Source organism: Mobula birostris, chromosome 9, assembly GCF_030028105.1.
Source record: "Mobula birostris isolate sMobBir1 chromosome 9, sMobBir1.hap1, whole genome shotgun sequence".
In the NCBI taxonomy this organism is placed as follows: Eukaryota; Metazoa; Chordata; class Chondrichthyes; order Myliobatiformes; family Myliobatidae; genus Mobula; species Mobula birostris.
This window is the reverse complement of record NC_092378.1, coordinates 107,280,242-107,303,602: the sequence shown is the minus strand read 5'-3', so window position 1 is coordinate 107,303,602 and position 23,361 is coordinate 107,280,242. Positions and strand designations below refer to the sequence as shown.

The window sequence follows — 23,361 nt, the reverse complement described above, 5'->3', positions numbered from 1 at the left end:
GCCACAATATTTTCTGTGAACAGAATAGCTCAATATAACGCAAGTATTTTGTTTGCAATTTTCTACCTCGTATCTTGCAATGGATTTCCAGGATCTCTTAGTTACCACTGGATATTTAATTTTTTTTAATTTGTATTTCAAATTGCATTATTAACTATGTTTTTTAAAACAAATTCTTTATATTTAATTTGTAAAACTTGGCTCAAGTAGAGTCTTAACATATGTTGCTGAATGCATAAAAGCTATATGGAAAGATTTTAATGTCTAATTTCAGATGTTTGCTTTTTAAAAATTTCTGCGGAGAGCCTCGTTCACATACATATGGGGGGGGGGGGTGTAAGTAACTATTATGCAAACAGACATTTGTTGGCTAAATGGTTTTTTGTCCAAGTTCTTTCTCCTCTTTTTTGTTATCTAGTGATAGAGGTAAACAGACCCTGCAGTATTGTTTGTGTTCTTGCTAACCGACAAATCCGACAGGTATTTTTCTGAAATTGGGTATACATAATAAATCAGCCACAGCAAACGATAAAGCATTGATAAAAGTGAATGTTTATTTACACAATACAAACAACAGGAATTCTGCAGATGCTGGAAATTCAAGCAACACGTGCAGATGCTGGAAATTCAATTCAATCTCTTACTAACTCTTCCTTCAGTTAGTCCTGACGAAGGGTCTCAGCCTGAAACATCGACTGTACCTCTTCCTAGAGATGCTGCCTGGCCTGCTGCGTTCACCAGCAACTTTGACGCGTGTTGAATGTTTATTTAGTCCAGTTTACCAGTTATAACAATTAATCAATGCCAAAATGTGGAATTAATTAAAGAACAGGAGCAAAAGCAAACACATTATGTGTGCTTACAGGACTAATGATTTATTAGCAGACAGCTTGAGAAAACATGCAGGAGGAGATTTAAGATTTAAGTGATGATCTTGCTGTCATTCACCATGGTTTATTGATAGTGTCTTTAACGGTACATGGAGCTCAATTCATATGAAAGCAACTCAAGGAATTTGTCGAGTGCATTGTGGGTTGCAGGGGTGAACGCAGGCAAGTGAATGGCCAGGGTAACTGTGATACACTTAGAGAACACCTGGAAAAGTGAAAAATAAATAACATAATCTCAACATGTGATTTTATACATTAAACATGTGTTAATTGTTTGTACTTTGACTGCTTTCCTATGTATAGTGTAACAGGACAAAATATTCCCAGCTAAGCTGATCAAGATGATACTTCCAGGCTGCTGAAATTTCAACTAAATAAATTAGAAAGTTCAGAGTTGCTGATCTAATTACAATATCATAGTTTGTGTTATGACAATGAGGAAGATTCTGTAAAATTGTTACATACAAAAAAGTTAGGAGGTTCCACATGTATTACTTCACCATGTTCCTTGGCAAGAGGTTTCAGGTGATTACTCAGGTTGTCCAAGTTACGGGTTGCATCTGCCACAGCTGTCATTACAACATAACCATGCATTTTGACACATGAATCACTTGCTTTGAAGCCATCGAATTTCTTGAAGTACATCTTAGTTTGAGGACAGAGCTGAAACAACCTTCAGAAACAGGACAGTGAAGGCAGAAATTATTTGCAGACACAATATACACTACACCTCACCTAGAATTAAATTTCATTTTTCTTCAGACCAGCAATCACATGATTTTGGAAAATCTTCAATTCTATGCAGAGAATGTCTTTGTATAGGGAAATGCAGACATGTTAATGATTACAAATAATAGCTGAAAATGCATTAATTATACTATGAATCTAAGAAAATTACCTGGCTAAAGCATCTGCACCCCAAGCTTCAGCATTTGTCCTTATGTGGCTGCCAAGTTCTTCTATAACCCTTCTCATGCTGTCAGAGAGTACCATTGTTGCTGAGTTTTCACTTTTTCAGATCTCTCAATAACCAGGAGATGCCTCTGGCTTGGTGTGTCCATATTTATTGCAATTCACACAGATTCACACCCTCTCCACCCCATTGGGTCCTTTGTAATATAATGATAAGAGGCAATAGCGGATAGAGAGCTAGTTGTCTGGTTCAGATACAACTGTCAGCAAAGATATCCTGTTTCCTAAAGGCTAAACACCACCTTCGTATATTTCATTTGAAGCGCTCTTGCTAAAATCTAGACAAAAAGTTGTCAGTAAATGTGGATAAAAATTCATTTATCTATGTGTTTTCAAACTAACCGTGATATAATAAGTTTACTTCATTTTATTGTTCTTACATTGAATTCACCCATTCAAATTCATCCTCCTCACCTTTAGTCTTTTTATTTCACAACTGTCTAATCTCAGTGTGCAGGGAGACTTGGTTTTCCAAAATTCACAAGGTGCCTGCTGTGTACACTGCACAGAAACTGACTGGGCAAAATGAATGATAATGTAACCATACTGGACCAGGAAGTGTGTTGGTGTGGAATCACGTAATGTGTATTAGCATACAACTGAAGGATTTGGTTATGCTCAAGTCTATTGAAGGTGTAAGAGGTGAGGGTGGCCAGAGCAACTTTGGAATATTGGACTGGAATTACATAGACATGGGAGAACTGAGCTGATGTTACAAGCACATTTAGAGAAGAAAACTCAGCTCAGGTTTGAGTTTACAGACATGATCAAACAGTTAAAGGGAGACCGATGAAGATGGGTTCAGATATCAGAATTATGCAGCCAAAGCAAATGATTTTTAATCCTTCCTAAAGCTCATTTGGAGCAAAATTTCTTTCATTCATTGCCAGACATCAAATAACTAGTGTGACTGAGCAGAAGCAGTGGAAGAGTCAGCAGAGTTGCAAAGAAATACAACGTTGTATGCCATTGTATCTAATGTATCACTCCTCTCTGAGAAATATATAAAACTGATTATTTTAAGAAATCTATTTTAAAACATTTTATTTCCATATTTATTTAAAATAATTTTGCGATTGGCCTGAAATTGTATGTAATAATGATTTAACAATGTCTAGTGAATATATTTTACATGGAGTAAAGATATTCTAATACTTAACTGAATGTTATTAGCATATGGTGGGTGGAATTTATTATTTCAACAACATTTTGGATGGAATTTTGTCATTTCAGTAATAGACTTTCATGATGTGAACGTAAGAAATGAATGAAGATTTAGCCACTCAGCCTTTGAGATGACCTCTTCATTCAGTAAAAACTTAGTTGATCTGCTCGATGACCTCAACTCCACTTTTTTGCTGGATCATCATATCCTTGGATCTATTACAGTCTAATTATCTACCAATCCCCAGTGTTGAGTCCAATCAACATGAACTCAACACCCACAGTACACTGAGGTAGAGTATTCCAAACAGCCACAACCACAAAGAGAAGAAATTTCCCATCATCTCACTGTTGAAGTGGCTAAACCTGTTTTGTGAAACTAAACCTCAGGACACTTTCAGGGTTTAGGCTCCAACGAAGAGAAAACTCAAAAATCAAAGTTTAAAAAGGGAGTTGGGAGTCCTTGTGCAGGATTCCCTACAGGTTAACTTGCAGGTTGAGTTGGTGGTAAAGAAGGGAAGTCAATGCTTGCATTCAATTTGAAAAGACTAGAATACAGGAGCAAGGATGTAATACTGACGCTTTATAAAGCTTTGGTCAGACCACATGTTATGTTCGTGGGAAGCTGGGTGTTCATGAGTAACACACACGAGAAATGGAGAGGTGAGGAACAAATGTGCCGCTGTTTATTTTACTTGTAAGCCATCTACCCAGAATGCCCTTTCACATTACATTCAGTACGTAACACACAGGGAAGCTTGACAACAAGTCGTAAGGGACAAAATATACATGAATGCATAACATGTCCCCTCCTTATTTTAATGCTTTGTCCCCCTTCACAGACCAGCTGCTGAACAATTAATATTTGACATTGTAATCATCAAAATCAACAAACAAAGAACATTTTTTTCCCAACAAAGGAAAAAATAGACTGCCTCTATTTCCAGACAGAACCCTAGGAATCATCCTGTGCCATGAGTTGAGAGTTAGTCACTAAGCTGGAGATTCAATCTATTTGGAGGCAACTTGAGGTACTGGCAACTGGGGGGATAACACCAAAGGCATTTTATCTCTTGGTGGTGTGTGTATATATCTTGGCTTGGGTACTACATTGTCAGTAGGAGGAACCTCAGAGAGCACAGGGGATGGGGGATGAATGGCCTTGCTGATTCAGAACTGATGTATATGATCCTGACTGACAAGCAGGTCACCTGGGACATCTGGGGATGGAGGCTACATTACAGGGGGCGGTAGAATTTTGGGGGGGGTTTGATTGCAAAGTTCCACCTGTCTTCATACTTTTAACTAGTTTATTAAAAGCAATCTTATCCTTTTTTTTGTATTTGTTCAGGACCAGATGTAGTTAGAGTCTCTTGGGTACTTCATGGCGAGGACATGACGAGGCTTGGGTTTGGACTCCGAGCCAGGGACTGGACAAGGACCCAGAACATGGGTCTTGACTTGGGCTCGGACTCCGGAACTAGGCAAAGACATGATGTGGTCTTGGGAGACAGGACTAGGTGAGGCTACAGGACAGAACAAGAGACTCCTGGGCAAGATGAGGGAACTCCAGCACAGGACGAGGCACATGGACCCTTGACTTGGTACTCAGGACAGCTGAGCCTTGGACTTGGGACAACAGGAACCTTGGAAGCTTGGTCTTGGGATGACAGGAACGCAGAACACAGAGCCTTGGTCTTGGGGAGGACAGGAACACAGAGCCTTGGTCTAGAGCACAGGAACACGGAGCCTTGGACTTGAGAGACAGGAACACAGGGACATGGAACACAGAGCCAGGACCCCTCCTTGGGAACAGGACTTAGGGGCCGGGACTCGTACACGGAACATAGATCCAAGACCCCTCCTTGGGAATAGGGCTTGGTGCCAGGACTCTACACAGAATGCTGGACACGACGAGACAGTTCTCAACACTAGGTAGTGGCAAATGGCTGGACCTACCTAGCGGAGGCATGGACACAGAGACGTTTCTTAACAATAGGTAGCAGCAAACGGCTGGACCTACCTAGCGAAGGCATGGACACAGAGACAGTTTCAACTCAATGATAGACAGTTCCTTATCTTGACACAGCAAGGCTTCGGTCCCACTCCGGTGGTAGAATTTGACCAGGTTGCAGGCAAGGCTCCAGAAGGAAGGGAAGGGAACAGTCCAGCCTCAGGGTAATGGCAAAGATGGCATGGCTTACCCAACAGAGGCAAGGAAGGGACAGATCCAACCGCAGGGTAACAGCGAAGCCGGCCTGACTTACCCCATGGAGGCGAGGACGGGATACAGACAAGACAAACCAGCAACCACACCTTTGTTTTATGGCCGTTGGCAACCAGTTTTCAATCCATTATCGCCACCTGCTAGACTTCGTGTTCCAACCAAATATGTCCTGGAGTTCTCTACTTTAGACAATCTAGTTTAGCCTGCAGTTCTCTATTAGCATCACTCTGTAGTTGCAATTCCTCGTGAATGCTTAATGCGCTCATTAGAGAATGCTGCAAACTACTATTCTTCCCTAATTTTGTCACATGTTTTCATGCAGTTGCATTACCTCAATTACATTGATTTCATCTACATCACTTGTAGGACTAAAATTGTCTTGTTAAAGAATAGTAATTATCGCACGTTATACTTTTAAAATTGCTGTTTTTCCAAGTCTTTCTGCTTTCTCAGGTTTTCCTTTTCTTGGATCGTAGCCTGCAGTTGTTTACTGAGTTCTCGGAGTTCTTCTTCATTTGTTTCCATGTTTTCATTTTATAATCTGAATGTAGATAATTCACTTTGCAACAAATTACTTTTCCTTTTGTATCCCTATAATAATTTCCTCCATTTTCCAATCTCTTTCCAACTCACCATTGTTCTTGTCAGGTACTTCTACTTGTTGTTGGAGTTCTGCACATTTACCTTGGGCTTCAACCATAAAATCTGAGGACATTTCTGAAACACTCATTCGCTGCTGTTATTACTGCGTGGTTGGGAATTTTTCGGAGGGTAGGCCTCAAAATCCCCGGCCTTGTCTGCTTTTGGCGATGGAGAAGGAGGTCGAATCGTTCGGACAGAGATGGCGCTCAGTACTCGGTGTCAGAGAGCTGATCAGAGCTTGAAGATTTTGGATGACTCAGAGTCAGACCGTGGTCAGCCTGGCAGGGAGAGTTTTTCTTCCTTCTCCCATCTGCGTGAGATGTGGGACATTTGAGAGACTTTGAACTTCACTGTGCTTATAGACTTCTTCATCAGGTATTGTTCCACTGTTGTAACTATATGTTATAATTATGTGATTTTGTCAGTTTTTTCAGTCTTGGTCTGTCCTGTGTTTTGTGATATCACACCGGAGGAACTATTGTATCATTTCTTAATGCATGCATTACTAAATGACAATAAAAGAGGACTACGTGTCTTCATAATCTAATCTAAGTTCTGAAACATTTCTTAAATTCTTGACCATTTGCGCTAAATATACTGCCATTAAGATTCCATCTCCTCTTCCTGTGAACTGTTGGATCCTCCATTCAGCGTTTCTTTGACTTCTTCCCACATAATCCCTTTAATACCAAGATACTTTTCCGCAGACTTGACGATAATTTTAATTTTCCCAGTTCTTTTGCTTGTTTGCGCTGAACAATTAATTGCATCCACCATAAAAAGCATGAAATCCTTTCTACTCATTAATAGTGTATCCTTATTTTTCATATTACAGCTCTCACAATTCACCAGTTTATTATTCCCTGTTTGCTTGACAGCCTTTTTTTCCATCAAATTCTTTCACTGTCTCTGCATAACTGATTCCTTGAGTTATTTTTACGTATTGTATCTCAGCCATCTTCTTGCTATAAATGCACCCTCGATAAGCTGCGCTGTGTTCCTCACCACAATTGCAGAATTCCAGCCTAGCTCCTGCTTCACATTTCCCATATTCATGTTCTCCAGTGCATCTCCCACATCTTTGTTTTCCTCTGCAGACCGCCGCAATGTGCCTGAATTTCTGAAGGCGGTGGCATATATATTCTAACCACATAACACATACACCCTAAGTAAATGTTAGTTGGCAATCTCTCTTCATCAAAGGTAATCATTACCGATAAACTATCACACTTTTTCCCGTTTCTTGTAACTCTCAAACATTTGGCCTCAAGTATTTTTGCTCCTTCTATGCTCTGTTTAATCTCATCTATAGTGACTTTCGTTGGTATTCCCGAAATAACTCCTCTACTCCACTTTCTATTGTTGGGTATTGAGCATTGTACTTCTTTGCCGTCTATTTTACATAATCTTATCACTTTGCCTTGCTGAGTACTAACCCAACAAATCACTAGTAGCGATCCATTTCATAAATCTTTGCTCCTTTAACCTCACCTATAATTTTGTTGAGCATCTTCATCAAACGAATCGGGTTCCAATCACCAAAAGAGGCCCCATCTTCACTTAGTTTTATAATTGCTTTAATCTCATCTTTCCATTGTTTTGCTGTCCTGTTTTGATCATCTACTGACTCCTCAGAGTTTGATATCCCGTACCTCTGCTTTCTTTTCTTCCTCTTTCCCATCAACCTCCATCTCTAGTTCACTTCCACTCTCGCCAAAAACTTCCTTCAACAGCTTGGTTCTTTCCTTGATATTCTCTCTCTCTGCCATTTTCCAGTCACTAGCAAAACACAGCAACTACACTTCTTCTATTTCCAGCTGTTTAGACGCATCTAGGCGTATTACAGCCCTCCACAGGATGTATAATTAATTATAGAACTTCAAGGAACTCAAATTCTCGAATACAACCCAGTCTCACGTATAAACTGAACAATAGACTCTTCAATCAGATTTTGATTCTCTTGACGGCCAAACAAAGATTTAATAGAAAACCAAAATAAATTTAAGCCAGATAGCCTCTTGAACAACATGCTTCTTTCAATTTTGTATCGATTACAGCTCAGCAAAACATGCTGGACTGTCTCTGGACTACCACAGTCACATAATCCAGTAGAATGTTTTCCTATTATCTTTAAATAATAATTTAGCCCACAATGCCCCTACCTAAGTCTTGTAAATTTCACGATATCTCTATGACTTAAGTAACAGTCTGAGACCTTTTTAAACTAGTGAGTGACGAGATAAATAATGCCTGCCCCTTAATTCATTTTTCCAATCCTCCTGCCACTTCTTCTCTATACCTTTTTTAATCCTACTTAATTCTGCTCTGCCTAGGGGAACTCTAATTTCTACTTGCCTGCTCTGTAAGGAAGACTTTGCAATAACATCCACAATTTCATTTCCCTCCACCCCACCATGCCCTGGTATCCATGAAAATCTAACTGCACAACCCATCTTCCCTACTCTAAACAGCACTAAGAGAATCTCAATAACTATGTCAGGATGAGCTTTCGATTTACTCCCTTTTATAGACTCTAAGGCAGCAGCAGAATTCCAACAGATGATAACCCTATGTGGTCGAGAGTCTTCTATCCACCATAAGGCCCAGAGGATTGCTAAAAATTCTGTTGCAAAGACAGAAACCTCATCTGAAACCCAGTGACCAATCTTAACTCCAAGTTGAGACACATACATCCCAAATCCTGCCCTACTGCTCTCTGGGTCCACAGAGCCATCAGTAAAAATCTTCAGATAAGATCCCCATTTATTATTTAAATATTCATTTGTGATCAACGCTAATGAAATTGCACTGCTTCCTTGAAGCTGAAAAAGGAGGAATAGGTCTACTTCTGGTTCTGGAATCTCAATCAGTTTCAATTTCACAGCCCAGTTATTATCCAAATCTAAAAATAGGTATCTTTTAATTTTACTTTGGCTCTCTGATTTCCCCTGAAAAAGACACTTTGATGGACAGCTGTGACTGAATCCATTTAGTTTTACCCAATACTGCAGGCCCAACTGAATTCGTCTTAAATGTAGAGGCACTTCTCCCATCTCCACACGTAATGCCGGGACTAATGTTGTTCTAAAAGCTCCACAACAGAGTCTAAGTGCTTTGGACTGTACAGTGTCTAGTTTTCCAAGCACTGCCATAGCAGCGGAACCATAAGCAAGACAACCATATTCTATAATTGATCTAATCATAGCTAGGTATATTAAGTACATAGTTTCCCGCCCTGCTCCCTAGTCGCATCCAGCAATACTTCTCATAACATTTAAAACTTTCTTACTTTCCAATTGTTTCTCTGTATGAACCCTCCAAGTAAGTCTTTCATCAAACCAGACACCTAAAAACTTGAATACCTTGACTCTTTCTAGTGGAGAATCATATAGACACAATTCACAATCAGGAATCTTTCTTCTAAAGCCAAAAATCATGTATTTGGACTTAGAAGCAGAAATCCTGAGACCTCATTTATTAGCCCAAATTTCTGACATTTATAGCATCTTAAAGGCAGTGGTATATATACTCCAACCACATAACACATATACCCTAAGTAAATGTTAGTCAGCAATCTCTCTTCATCAAAGTTAATCATTAAATTAAAAAATATCACACTTTTTCCCATTTCTTGTAACTTTCAAACGTTTGGCCTCAATAATTTTTGCTTCTTTTATATTCCGTTTAATCTCATCCATAGTAACTTTTGTTGGTATCCCCAAAATAACTCCTCTAGTCCACTTTCTATTTTTGGGTATTGAGCATTGGACTTCTGTGCCATCTATTTTACATAATCTTATCACTTTGCCTTGCTGAGCACTATCCCAACAAATCACTAATAGCAATCCATTTCATAAATCTTTGCTCCTTTAACCTCACCTATAATTTTGTTGAGCATCTTCATCAAACAAATCAGGTTCCAATCACCAAAAGAGGCCCCGTCTTCACTTAGTTTTATAAATGCTTTAGTCTCATCTTTTTTCCATTATTTTGCTGTCCTGTTTTGATCATCTGCTGATTCCTCAGAGTTTGATATCCCATACCTCTGCTTTCTTTTCTTCCTCTTTCCATTCCATTCCTCTTTCCCACCAACCTCCATCTCTAGTTCACTTCCATTCTCACCAAAACCTTCCTTCAACAGGTTAGTTGGTTGTTTTTTCTTTTTTTCCTCTCTCTCTCTCTCTCTCTCTATCCCTCCATCCCTCCCTCTCATTTTCTACTCACAACAGCTGAACCTTATCACCTCACATCAACCTAAAACCAATCCAGCAACCACACTCAAACCCAGGACCACTTATATTCCCAGCACCAAGACGAGCATCAGGTGCCTATGATTAAGCCCAACTGAAACAAGGGACAGCTGGAAGACCCGGAGTCCAGGGTCCACGAACCGGACCGTGAACCGGAACGCGGACTTCACGGACCGGACCATGACCAGTGGGGCCAATAGAAAAAGCATTCTGGTTCCTCTTCAGTATAGATATCACATTGTCTCTGCTCACCAAAGACACATTCCTCATCAACAAACACTCTCCTGAAGTGCTTTTCCTTGTAGTCTTCTCCCCTTCCTTCTCTAGCATCTCTGTCAAAGTAAAGGTATGTATGCTTTATATAGAGATTCATCTTATCACAGGCAGCTATAAGACAAAGAAGACTATTGAACACCCAACGTGCAGAAATAAAATAAAAGCATGCAAGCAATAAAAGTAAGCAAACAGCATCCACAATGGAAGTTCACAGAGGTGAGTTCACATTGTGAGAGTGGCAGATCTTAGCCACAGATCGTCATGAAAGCCTTTGTCATTGCCATCCCGATCAAAGGTGCCAATTTCTAAATTTCCACTGGCAACCCAACCCACAAATATTTTCATTCTCTTTGTTTTGCAATGGGCTTCCAGATTGTCGCCTTTTGGAGGCATTAATCACATGACACCTAGATGCATTCACTATCATATATTTTCCGAAAGATATGCTGGTCTCTGCTTTACATATTGGTACTTGTGTCCACCTGTACCATCAATGTGGCCTATGCAAACATGGGATCACCCATGTGTCCTGAAACGGATGAAACATGCAAAGTTTCTTCAACCACAGATTCATACTTCTTCAGTCACTCAATCTGTCCTCAGTATGCTCAATCTTGTTCAAATGTTTCTTTCTGGTTTCCCAAAAGTTGTTTTTCTTGATAGTGTTTTTGGTTGACAATGTCTTTTCCTTTTACAGGTGTGTTAGTTATGTCCCCCTTTGCCACAGCTTTGGCAATCTAAATCCTTGTACCAGCATTCTTTTTCTGAATGCCCAGTTTTGCCACTATGATAACACTGATTGCTAATAGGTGTTTTTTTCGTAAAGTAAGTAGAAACTTTCTAAACTTGAGAAGATGCGCTTAATGGCTGTGCTTCTTTAATTGCCATCTCCATAGAAGTACTAATCTCAATTACCTTCTGCAATGTTTGTCTGTCTTTTGAATGCAAATGTTTCTGAATTGCCTCACTACACAGACCACATATGAGTCTATCATGTACCGTGACATTTCAGCAACTGCCCAAAATCACAGCCTTCAGATAATTGCTTTAGCACCGCCACAAACCAGAAAATAGACTCGCCTTCCTCTTGATTCTTTTAATGAAATCTAAACCTCTCAGCAATAATCAAAGGTTTAGGTGAGTGGTCCTTTAAGATTTTAACTATGTCCTCATAGGGTTGTTCGCCAGGCTTCGCAGGTTGCACTAGACTGAGTAATAAATTAAATGTTTTTGCACTCATCACAGTCAGAAAAGTTGGAACATGAATATCAACTGAAATCTGGTTTGCCAATGCAAACCCCTCTCTCATTCTTATTTGTTTTATTTGACCATCCCATTCTCGTTCTCTCTCCTGGATTCTTTACACACCAACTTCCTGCGGCTGTTCACTCACCACGCTTCTCATGGTCTATGGCGTCTCCTTTTCAATCACCCACTTTTCTTTCATTTGGACTTTTCTTGCCAGAGCAAACAAAGTAATAAAGGTCATGTGAGGAGCTGTCACCTTGTCGTCAGTTGTTATGTTTGTGGTACTGGCAGTCAGGTAGCTGTGAATAGCACACTCAAGAGACGGAGTGGTGAGGAAAAAATGAGCAGCTCTTTGTGTTACCTATAAATCATCTACCCAGAATGGCCTTTCACATTATGTTGAGTATGTAACACACAGGGAAGCGTGACAGCATCCTGTAAGGTCAAAATATTCACAAATACATAACACCACACTTGGAGAATTATGAGCAGTTTTGGGCTCCATATCAAAGAAGAAACATGCTGGCATTGGAGAAGGTTCAGAGAAGGTTCATGACAATGATTCTTGGATTGTAAGGGGCGTTTGATGGCTCTCAAAGAGTATCATTGAAACCTATTGAAAATTGAAAGGCTGAGATAGAGTGGATGTGGGAGGATGTTTCCTTTAGTGGGTGAGTTTCAGACCAGAGGGTACAGGTTCAGAACGTAGGGACGTCCATTTAGAACAGAGAGGAAGAGGAATTTCTTTAGCCAGAGTGTAGTGAATCTGCATAATTCATTGCCACAGACAGCTGTGGAGGCCAAGTCATTGGCTAATTTTAAAGCAGAGGTTGATAGGTTCTTGATTAGTCAGGGCATCAAGGGTTTTAAGGAGAAGGCAGGAGAATAGTGAAAGGGATAATAAATCAACCATGATGGATTGTCAGAACAAACTCGATGGTTGAATGGCCTAATTCTGCTCTTATGTCTCATGGTTTTATGGTCCAACCTGATGGCATGAACATCGAATTCTCCTTCTGGTCATTTAATTTTCTCTCTTTTCTCCCCCTCTCCTTTCCTTCTTCCTCTATTCTCCATTCTGGCCTCTTACCTCTTCTTGTTACCTGCCTGTCACCTCCTTCTGGTGTTCTCCTTCTCCCAGCCTCCCAAGGTTCACTATCCTCTCCTATCAGATTCCTTCTTCTACAGCCTTTTACCTTTGCAACGCACCGGCTTCACCCTATCACCCTCCTCCCGCCAACTTTTTAACTCTGGTATCTTCCTCCTTCCTTTTCAGTCCTGATTAAGGGTCTTGGCCTGAAACATTGGCTGTTTATTTATTTTTGTGGATGTTGCTTGCCCCGTTGGGTTCCTTCGGAGTTTTGTGTGTGTTGCTTGAGATTTCCAGCATCTGCAGAACCTCTTGTGTTTGTGAAACTATGCCTCCTAGTTTTGCATCTTCCAATAAAGATAACATCCTCACAACATTCACAGTCAAGCTCCCATTTATCTCTATTTCCTGTAAACTTCAGAGAATGTAAAGTTCAAAGTTCAAAGTGGGATCTTTGAATTTTGATACCTTCCGTGCCTTGCAACCACATTGGTTTATCTTTCAGAAATATCAGCAAGCTCAGTTCTAAGTATTTAAAGGTGCTGGTGAATGACAAGATGTAAGAGAAACAAGAGATAGGCAGGACTTAGCTTATCCAATGAATGCAAAAGTGTCACCTCTCTTTGTAATATAATGTTCAAAATACTTGTTGTTTTTTCCTCCTATTTCTAAAACATTAAAATATTCTATTCATGGAAAAACATAACCCAGAATATACATAACCTCAAACATTGTATCTGTAAAGAAAGATATACCACAAATGGAAAGTAAGTCTAAAGGAAAATTAATCCAGGGATGGGACAGCATTTTGAAATGATATCAGCTTGTAGGATAGTATAATGGGTGACAGGTGATATATATTGTTCGTAATAGAAACTGTTCTATACAATGCATAAAACACCATAATTGAGTTGTTATGATAAAAGGCTATTTGTATTCATTCTACCTTTGCCCCTTATGATTTTATACACCTTTAGAAGGTCACCCCTCAGTCCCTTACACTCCAATGAATGAAACCCCAGCCTTTTGAAGCTCTCCCTATAAATCAAGGCTTCAAGGCCTGGCAACATTCTCATAAATCTTCTTGTTTAATGATATCTTTCCATAAAACAAGTTAACTAAAACTGAGCAGTCTCATCAGCATGGCATCAGCTACCAATGCTACCTTGGGCGACATCTTTCAGATAGTCCACAAAATTGTTTCTTTCACTTTATTTTAAGTGTGTTTCTGTTGGGGCCTGTGATCTACAGTTTGAAGATTGATTGAGCAATCTGGTGCTTTGCTGTCACCAAGGAGATTTCAGGAGGCGAGCAGCCTCGAGGCCTAGAAGCTTAGAGACTGGCCACAAGCCCATGATTGACTCCATTTCCCACTAATCTCGCTGATTAAAGCATCAAGGAAGGTTGAAACATTGAGGTGAGTACAGAGAGCGAGCAAGTGTGAAGGGCAGGAATTGTACAGTCAGAGGGCGCAGCTTCCGCACGACATGCAAAAATCCCAGGCCCCACAGGTCAGCCAGTGATCAGTGAGTCCTGGTTTCAATCCCCAGAAGTTGGAAAAGACCGGAGGACAAAGCCAAAAGTTGAAGTCCAAAGCTCATTGAGTCTGGAGGTAGAAAGCCCAAATGATTGAAGACCAAAGTTGACAAGTCTGGAGGTAGAGGCCAGAGACTGGAGGAAGGAAGCCCAATGCCCACAACTCTGGGAGTCTCGTAACTTATTTTTTATTGGTAACATATTTTTTATTGCAACTTATTTTTTATTCATTCTACTTCTGTTCTAATCTCTTTGAGAGGTAATACTACAGCTGTATAGGACCCTGGTCAGACCCCACTTGGAGTATTGTGCACAGTTCTGGTCACCTCACTACAGGAAGGATATGGAAACTATAGAAAGGGTGCAGAAGAAATTTACAAGGATGTTGCCTGGATTGGGGTGCATGCCTTATGAGAATAGGTTGACTGAACTTGACCTTTTCTCCTTGGAGCAACAGAGGATGACAGGTGACATGACAGAGGTGTATAAGATGATAAGAGGCATTGATCGTGTGGATAGTCAGAGGCTTTTTTCCAGGGCTGAAATGGCTAACATGAGAGGGCACAATTTTAAGGTGCTTGGAAATAGATACAGGGGAGATGTCAGGGGTAAGTTTTTTGCGCAGAGAGTGGTGAGTGCATGGAATGGGCTGCCGGCGAAAGTGGTGCAGGTGGATACAATCGGGTCTTTTAAGAGACTCTTGAACAGGTACATGGAGCTTAGAAAAATAGAGGGCTATGGGTAACCCTAGGTAATTTCTGGAGTAAGTACATGTTCAGCACAGCATTGTGGGCCAAAGGTTTTCTACGTTTCTATGTTTCTTTTTTTTTTAATTTTATTTTTATTTGCATAAGGAATTCACAAGTATCATGTACTTTTTTCACATATATAACCTTTTCCATTTATTTAGATGTATAAAACTATAATTATTTATACATTCTTAAGTACACATTGAGATGATATAAAAGGAAATTAGACACTTAAATAGATAATTAGGTACAGTGGTAATTCTAATCTATTAGGCTAAGTAATGGTATTAGTTGTTAAGAAAAATAGTAATAATAGTTTCTATATATCTGTTCTGGACCATTTCTACTGGTCCAAAATGTTGTATGTAAGCCTATGTAACAACCATTGTAGGTGTTTATATCCTAACTTGTTCATGCTTGCTCCTGCCCCCAGACATAATTATCCAATCCCTATGTACTTATTTACTTAATTTTATAATTTTTATCCCTTTCCCAAATCTTTTCCTTTACTTGTATTAATTCTCTATTTTCCACAAGAAAACAAAAACAGTAAACATTTAGACTAGGGGTGCTTACATTAGCAATATTACTGTGTCGATGAGAAGAGCAGTATAAATCATTAGGAGAGTCATCTAAAGTCTGCTGGCATTGGGGTTATATATTCAATCCATTTATTCCAGATTTGATAAAATTTTTCTTTTTGAATTCTCAGGGAGTAAGCCAACTTTTCCATTTTAAATATTTCCAAGATAATTTCGTGCCAATCTTCTAATGTAGGTGGTATTGGATTTAGCCACTTTCTAGAGATTGATTTCTTACTTGCCGCTAAGAGGGCCTGCAGCAACTTTATACCTTCCTTCTGTTCAAGAAACAATACATGCCCCAAATAGAGCGTCTCAAAGTTCAGAGGTATCTGGGACCTAAGTACCTTAACTAATGTTCTATGAATACTTTCCCAATATAGACTTAATTTAGGGCAATCCCAGAAAATATGAAAATGATTTGCCTCCTTGGAACTGCACCTTCTCCAACACGTCGTGTTTGTATCTTTATATTTTTCCAGATATGGGGTCTTGAAGTATCTTATAATATTTTTCCAATAATGTTCTCTCCAAGTCAAAGAATTAGTTGAGGACCACTGAAAGCTGCATATTTTCCCCCAAGCCTCCTCTGAAAGTACCAACCCCGCTTCTTTCTCCCACTTCTCTTTAATATACAATGTGTTTACATTTTTAGCATGGGAGAGTGCATTAGATAATCGAGAAACTGATTTACTAGGTATTGAACTGCAAGCTGAATTCAGAATCTTGAAAAATTCTAACTCTACTGTTGATAGGTCTGTATATCTACAACTCTGGTTAACATAGTTTCATACTTGAAGGTACCTAAAAAAGTCATTGTGTTCTAGGCCATGTTTGTCCTGCAGGATTTAGAAACTTTGTAGTACTCTTTTATCTATAAATGAGAGGTAGGTTGTAAGACCTTTCTTTATCCATAGTTCAAATCTTTTATCTCCTCTGTTGGGAAGGAATTCGGTATCATATGCACACCTTCTGAAGAGTTTTAACATGTTATTAATTCCACACGAATTAACCACCTTCTGCCATACTTTTAATGTAAGATTTATCCAACTGTTTTTAAACTTTTCCAATTGGGCCATCAATCCTTTGTCAGCTATTGAGGCCTGTAGAGGAATACTGTCAACTAATCCAAATTCTATTTCCTTCCATCTAGCCTTATATTCCCTATTACACCAATATAACAGAGGGGTTATTTGTGAGGCATAAAAATAATTTCTCAGGCAAGGAAGAACCATACCTCCTCCTTCCTTCCCTAACTGTAAGGTGTTATATCGAATTCCAGGTTTTTTTCTTTGCCAAATGAAGCGGGAAATCCATTTGTCCCATTCCCTGAATTGATTATCATCCACCTCCACAGGTAAAGTACGGAAAAGATACAGTAACCGAGGAAGAATATTCATTTTTATAGCATTTATCCTTGAACTTAAACTTAAAAAGGGGATAAGATTCCATCTATGCATATCTGCTTTTATCTCTGAGATTAATGGCCCATAATTTACCTGTGACAGCGTTGAAAAATCCTTCGGCAGGGTTATTTCTAAATACTTTAATGATTTAGCTTCCTACTTAAGATCGTATGTATCCTGCAATTTTTTGGATGGTGTATAATTTAGGGACATAACCTGCGTTTTCTTTACATTTATTTTATAACCTGATATTTTCCCAAAGTCATCCAACAGTGTAAACAATCCTATAAATGGTTTTTCTGGTTCACTCAGATAGACCAAAACATCATCTGCGAATAACACCACTTTCTGTTCAATCCCTGCCACCTTGATACCTTTTACGATTTTGCTCTGTCTTATTAGTTGGGCAAGCGGTTCAATATATAGCGCAAAAAGGAGAGGAGAAATTGGGCATCCCTGTCTAGTGCCTCTCTCTAAGATGAAGGAGTCAGAGAGGTCCCCATTTATCTTAATTCGGGCTGTAGGGCTATCATATAGAGTCTGAATTACTTTAATAAACTTTTCTTGAAAGCCGAATCTTCCTAACACTCTGTAGAGGAATGCCCAACTAACCGAATCAAAAGCTTCCTCAGCGTCTAATCCTACTACCATTGTCTCTGTCTCGTTCTTATTAACCTGTTCTAATATGTGTAGAGTTCTCCTTATGTTGTCCTGTGTTTGTCTTTGTTGAGTAAATCCAGTCTGGTCTAAATGGATTAGGCCAGGTAAAAGCTTTTCCAATCTGCGCGCTAATATAGATGTAAATAGTTTGTAATCTAAATTAAGAACACTAATTGGCCGATAATTGCCACATTCTAGTTCATCTTTACCCTCTTTAGGAATAACTGAAATAATCGCTTCTCTCCAGGAAGGTGGAGTTTCTCCTCTCTGCAAGATCCAATTAAAGGTGTTAAGTAGTAATGGGGCTAACTGTGACTTCAGCAATTTGTACCACTCTGAGGTAAACCCATCAGAACCCGGGGACTTTCCAGCCTTTAACCTAGAGATGGCCACGTTCAGTTCTTTAGCAGTTACTGGTTCTAATAACCTTTCATTTTGTAAATCTGTAAGTTTAGGTAGATCTAAAAAATTCAATACACTGTCTATATAGGGCTCATTGGGGGCCCGGGGTTGGGAGTACAGCTCTCGATAATATGTTTCAAAACTCTCTTGAATTTTCCCTATTGTACTCTCCACAAGCTTTGTCTTTGGATTCTTTATTTTATGAATTGTATTGTCTGTTTGTTGTTTTCGTAATTTATATGCTAATAATCTAGCTGATTTACCTCCTACTTCATAATTCTTTTGTCTCAGGTAAAGAAAATTTCTTTGAGTTTTCAATGTATAAATATCGTCAATTTCACTTTGCAATTTCCTAATTTCCTGTTTTAGATTTGAATTACTTTTGTTGCTATCTACAACTTGAAAAGTTGTTTTAATTTTCCTTGAAGGTCTGCTAATTTTTGTGCATTGATTTTTTTCATGTGAATGGTAATGGAAATAATTTTCCCTCTCAGTACAGCTTTCAATGTATCCATAAGATCACTGGTGATGTTTCTCCCGTGTCATTAAGGTCTAGATATTCTTTGATTTCTCCCCTTAATCTCTCCATTACTTTTGGGTTATTGAGTATATGTGAGTTTAGCCTCCATAGTGTTTTCCTCATTTTCCTTTCCAGGATTAGAGACATAGAGACTGGGCTATGATCCGACAGATCAATTGTTGCAATATTACAGTTTTTTATCCTGAGTCTATCTGTATTAAAGATAAAGAAATAGTCTATCCTTGAATAGGCTGAATGAGGGAAAGAATAATGTGTATAATCTTTACTAGTGGGGTGTAATTCCCTCCACACATCTATAATCCCCATCTCCTCCATCAATAAATTCATTTTCCGAGTATGAGGTTTATTCTGAGTGACTGTTCTTGAAGAATCTAATATAAGATTTAATCTAATATTAAAATCCCCTCCACAAATTACTACCCCTTGAGAACTGACCATTAGGTCAAAAATGTGTCTATAAAATGACCATTCACAACCTGGAGGAGCATAAACATTCAGCAATGTTATTTCTGTACCTTCTATTCTTCCTGTAATTTTTACAAATCTTCCATCTTTGTCTTTAGTCTCTGAAATATGTTCATAATTAAGAGTACTTGATATTTTAGTAGCTACCCCTCTTTTGTGGCTCAATTTATATGAAGAATAAAATACATGCTTAAAGCCCATTCTTTTTAATTTTCCATGTTCAGATTGGCTCATTTGTGTTTCCTGGAGGAAAGCTATTTGTGCCCTCTCTTTTTTTAATTTAGACATAATCTTATTTCTTTTAATTGGATTCAAAACCCCATTAACATTATAGGAAATTATTTTTACCAATTCAATTTGCATTTTTCTCTAGTAGAATAAAAAACACTCTCCTTTTCTAACCAAACAGTAAGCAATCCCTTCTCAACAGTAAACCAAAATACATAACCACACCCTAGACATTTTTGAACGTATAACATTTGAAAATTTTTCCCGACTTCCCACAGTGAGGCCTGAGCACCGACCCGCCTCAGTTCAGAGGGATAACCTCTATCTTCACCCTGTGTTAGAGGGCCCTCAGCAGTGTTTCCATGTTTCTATAAGTGTTCAGCACCGTTTACCAGCCCCTCACTTGCTGCCACTTGAGAAGGTGTCCTTGTGTGACAGTCTGTCGCTTTCTGCTCCTGAGGAACAGCCCATGCCATTTATGGATTGGACTGTAGTTTAATTGGACTCTTTCAGTTTTATGTTTATATTCTGTGTTTTTGCCAGTTCTTTCTTGTTGCCATTTGCATACATACTTTGATAATAAATGTACCTTGAATAAATAATTAAAAAATAACATTCCAACTCCTGTACTCAATATTCTGACTGACGAAGAGCAGTGCGCCAAATGCCTTCTTCAGCACTCTGTTTACCTGATGTCACTTCTGCTAACATATGAATGATTGTCAGTCTCAAACTATATACACCACGGTGAATTGCCATTGAAGGATGCAAACGTTCAAAGAGCCACTTTATTCTTCCCATGTTCTCATCAACTCCTCCTGGATTCCGCCCTTCAGCTACGCACTAATGACAATTTACAACAACCAGATATTCAACCAGCCCGCGAGGCTTTGAGATGAACGAGGAAACTGAGCACCTGGAGGAACTTGCAAGGTTACTGGCAGAATGTACATACGCCATAGAAGCCATGGACTGAAAACTGATCATTTTACATCTACTGTCTGCATCACCATGCCACTCATTTCTTTTGTGCCATCATGCATGTCTTTTTAATGTCACATTCCTTTGAAGATTTTGTATGTTCAACCCTGGTAATAGGTAACCAGTTTATCACTTTTACGTGTACTGTGATGCAGTGGTACACATCGGTTTGCATACCATCCAGACATATCATTCTGATATAGGGCGGCACGGTAGCATAGTGGCCAGCAAGACACCTTACAGTACAGGTGACAGGGGTTCAATTCGCACCACTGCCAGTCAGGAGTTCTCCAGGTCACCATGTCGGTTTCTTCCAGGTGCTCCAGTTTCCTCCCACAGTCCAAAAGAGTACCAATTGGTAGGTTAGTTGGTCATTGTAAACTGTCCTGTGAGTAGGCTAGGATTAAATTAGGGGTTGCTGATGGAATGGCTCAAAGGGCTAGAAGTGCCTATTCCGTACTGTATCTCAATAAATAAATAAATATGTTATGTACATCAAGGTGGTACAAAGGGAAATCAATAACAAAATGCAGAATATAGTGTTACATTTATAGAGAAAGTCCAGATCAGGTAGCAAATAAGGTGCATGGGCCATATTGGGGTAGACTGTGACATCAAAAGTACAACCTTATCATATATAAAACCGGGTGGCCGTCAGATCTTATTCAGTATTGTTAGGAGTGTACTTAGGCATCCATCCGGGTAATGCTAGAATAGTTGTCTGTGCCTTTAAGGGGAGACGGTGATGTCATTACACATGCACGGGATAGTGGGGAGACCATTTTGCTTTCTGCTGAAGACGTGGTAGGGCGTTTGAATCAGGTTCCTCCAAGAGTGTGCTGGGCATGGTGAGGAAAGGTGAGCATTAATTGACGATATCTATGTGAATTCATTTATGCTTGTTGGCAGATCGAGAATATTGGTAATTTGACATGTTTTACATGTGGATGCTTTAGATTTCCACGAGTGAAGGAATTGACGCTGGGTAGCGTGGCTTATACCAAGTTCCTCACCATACAAGTAGGTCAGTCTTCCTGTAACTTAACTACCAGGCAATACTTTGTAAAAGTTGTGCCAAAGTGTGCCTTTTGTCTAACTTTATTGTATCGGGACTGATTGTGCATGTAACCGCGTAACATAAACGTTTAGTCTCTGTTCAGAAGTTCAGCATGTGTGTACGTCTTAGATGAGATGTATTCACTTAGATTTTTCGCTGTTAAGTATAAGATGCAGGGTGGGTGGGATTCTAATGTTGTTTGTATTGTGTTCCTTCAGAATTGCCACTACCATATTAGTACTGTATTAGTTCCGGTCTTTTATAAATACTGCATACGCAATACTGTCCATATACGAGGGTGTGGAACGAAAGTTAAATTGAGATTGTAACGGCAAGAACTGATTGTAAATTTATTCGTTTTGTTTTGCGACCTTCTTCTGGCACTTAAATATCTAAAACAGATAAAGGAATTAAAACCCGAAAAAGTATTTGTTGTCCTGAGTGTGTACTTTTCCCCAGGCTACAAAATTTGGTACCAGCAGTGGGGTTAATGCCAAGCCAGTTTACAGGGTCTCTGATTGTTGTATGCAGTATAATATACAATACCTAATACGGTGGTGGTGAAGAAAGACAGGACCGTGTTCCCATCGGGCGGAAGGAGAGAGCACGGTAGAGCCTCGTGGAGAGTGCGGTGGAGCCTCAGTACTGGGCCGGGACGTCAGTGGCTGACATCAGGGTGCAGAGTGGAGATGTGGACCCGGAGAACTGTGGGCCGTGAAGCCATCGCGTTTGCAGCAAAGGACGGCGGCAGCTCCCTTTTGCAAGCTTGTGTGAACTTTAAAGACTTGAGGTTTTACTATATCATGCTTAGAGGACACACCAGTTGAACATGATTTGAATGAACAAATTAGGGAATGGCGTAGTAGGTATGATGAAGCCATGGCAACCATTAATAAATTAAGCAAAAGGTCCTATGTATATGTCCCAAGGGAAAGGCACATTGTTCCATTTACGGTAGATGTTGAGAAAGATGGCAGGTCTGTTGATGACTTTATTGAAGAAGTACAACGTGCACTTCATAGTAGAAATCAGTCTGACCAGGATCAGTATGACTTTGTTAAGTCCCTGCTCGGGGGTGCAGCCTTAGAGGAAGCACGTATGTACAGTGATGCTGGGGAAGACCACGCTGATGACTTGTTCACCTATCTCAGGGAAACTTTTAGAGACAAGCGTAGTGCACCCCAGCTGTGGCATATCTTCTCCAGTCGCAAACAGTGTGAGGGTGAAGATGTAAGCGAGTTTTCACATGCCCTAGCCCAAGCTCTTAACTTGATACTGAAGCACTCCCCTGATGCCATGACCGATAAGAGGGTGGTGCTAAGAGATCAATTTACAGAGGGGATCAGGGATCCTTCCCTCAGAAGGGAGCTCCACAGATTTGTGTGGGGCCACCCTGAGTCCTCAATAATAGAAGTGAGAGAGGAGGCTCGTCTGTGGCTCATAGAAGAGCCTTTGGGAAATACAAGGTCTGGAAAGTCAAAGTGTAGCAGTGGCCAGGCACAGTGCTCGATTCTTAAAGCTCGGGAATCTGAGTCTGTCACGCTAGATGACGTCCTTAAAGTGGTCGCAGAGCAGGACAAAGTCCTTTGTGAATTGACTTAAGCAGTGAAAGATCTCACTGTACAGAGGGATTTTACACACGCTACTAGCGGCAAATGTAATCTACAGCCTAGGTTCACAGAAGATGGGCAACCAATATGTTTCAAGTGTCAGGTGGGAGGGCATTTGGCGAAGAATTGCCCACTGAAGCAGGGTGCAAGGGAAGTGGAGTCTGCATCCTCCTGCCCTCAAGAGGTTGGGAGTCGGGCAATTCGGCGGAACCTAATGGACACAGATAATGTACAGCTACCCCGTAACCAGTTGCTGCCATGCGCTATAGGGACATGTCCAGTTGTGCAGCTTGAAGTATCAGGTGTCGCTGTCTGTTGTCTGTTGGACACAGGTAGTCAGGTAAGCACCCTGACCGAACAGTTCTTTTGAGAACACTTGAATGGAG

The 23,361-nt window shown here is 39.9% G+C and overlaps 1 protein-coding gene across 1 annotated transcript; it reads right to left on the bottom strand.

Moving 5' to 3' along the window:
• Positions 1 to 534: 534 nt before the first annotated feature.
• On the bottom strand, positions 535 to 1,952 carry LOC140202945 (hemoglobin subunit alpha-like). The gene is made up of 3 exons (XM_072268564.1): positions 1,789 to 1,952; positions 1,356 to 1,563; positions 535 to 1,095 (listed from the first exon to the last, which is right to left on the bottom strand). The coding sequence occupies exons 1-3, from the start codon at positions 1,881 to 1,883 to the stop codon at positions 970 to 972; spliced, it is 429 nt and encodes a 142-aa protein (XP_072124665.1). The 5' UTR covers positions 1,884 to 1,952; the 3' UTR covers positions 535 to 969.
• Between the last annotated feature and the right edge of the window lie 21,409 nt (positions 1,953 to 23,361).

What these genes read in the sequence shown, in the direction of transcription:
- LOC140202945 (XM_072268564.1), bottom strand. Translation starts at nt 1,883, where the DNA reads ATGGTACTCTCTGACAGCATGAGAAGGGTTATAGAAGAACTTGGCAGC. An exon ending in GGTGCAGATGCTTTAGCCAG is followed by an intron (nt 1,564 to 1,788) that starts GTAATTTTCTTA and finishes CTGTTTCTGAAG; the next exon opens with GTTGTTTCAGCTCTGTCCTC. An exon ending in TGGAACCTCCTAACTTTTTT is followed by an intron (nt 1,096 to 1,355) that starts GTATGTAACAAT and finishes TCACTTTTCCAG; the next exon opens with GTGTTCTCTAAGTGTATCAC.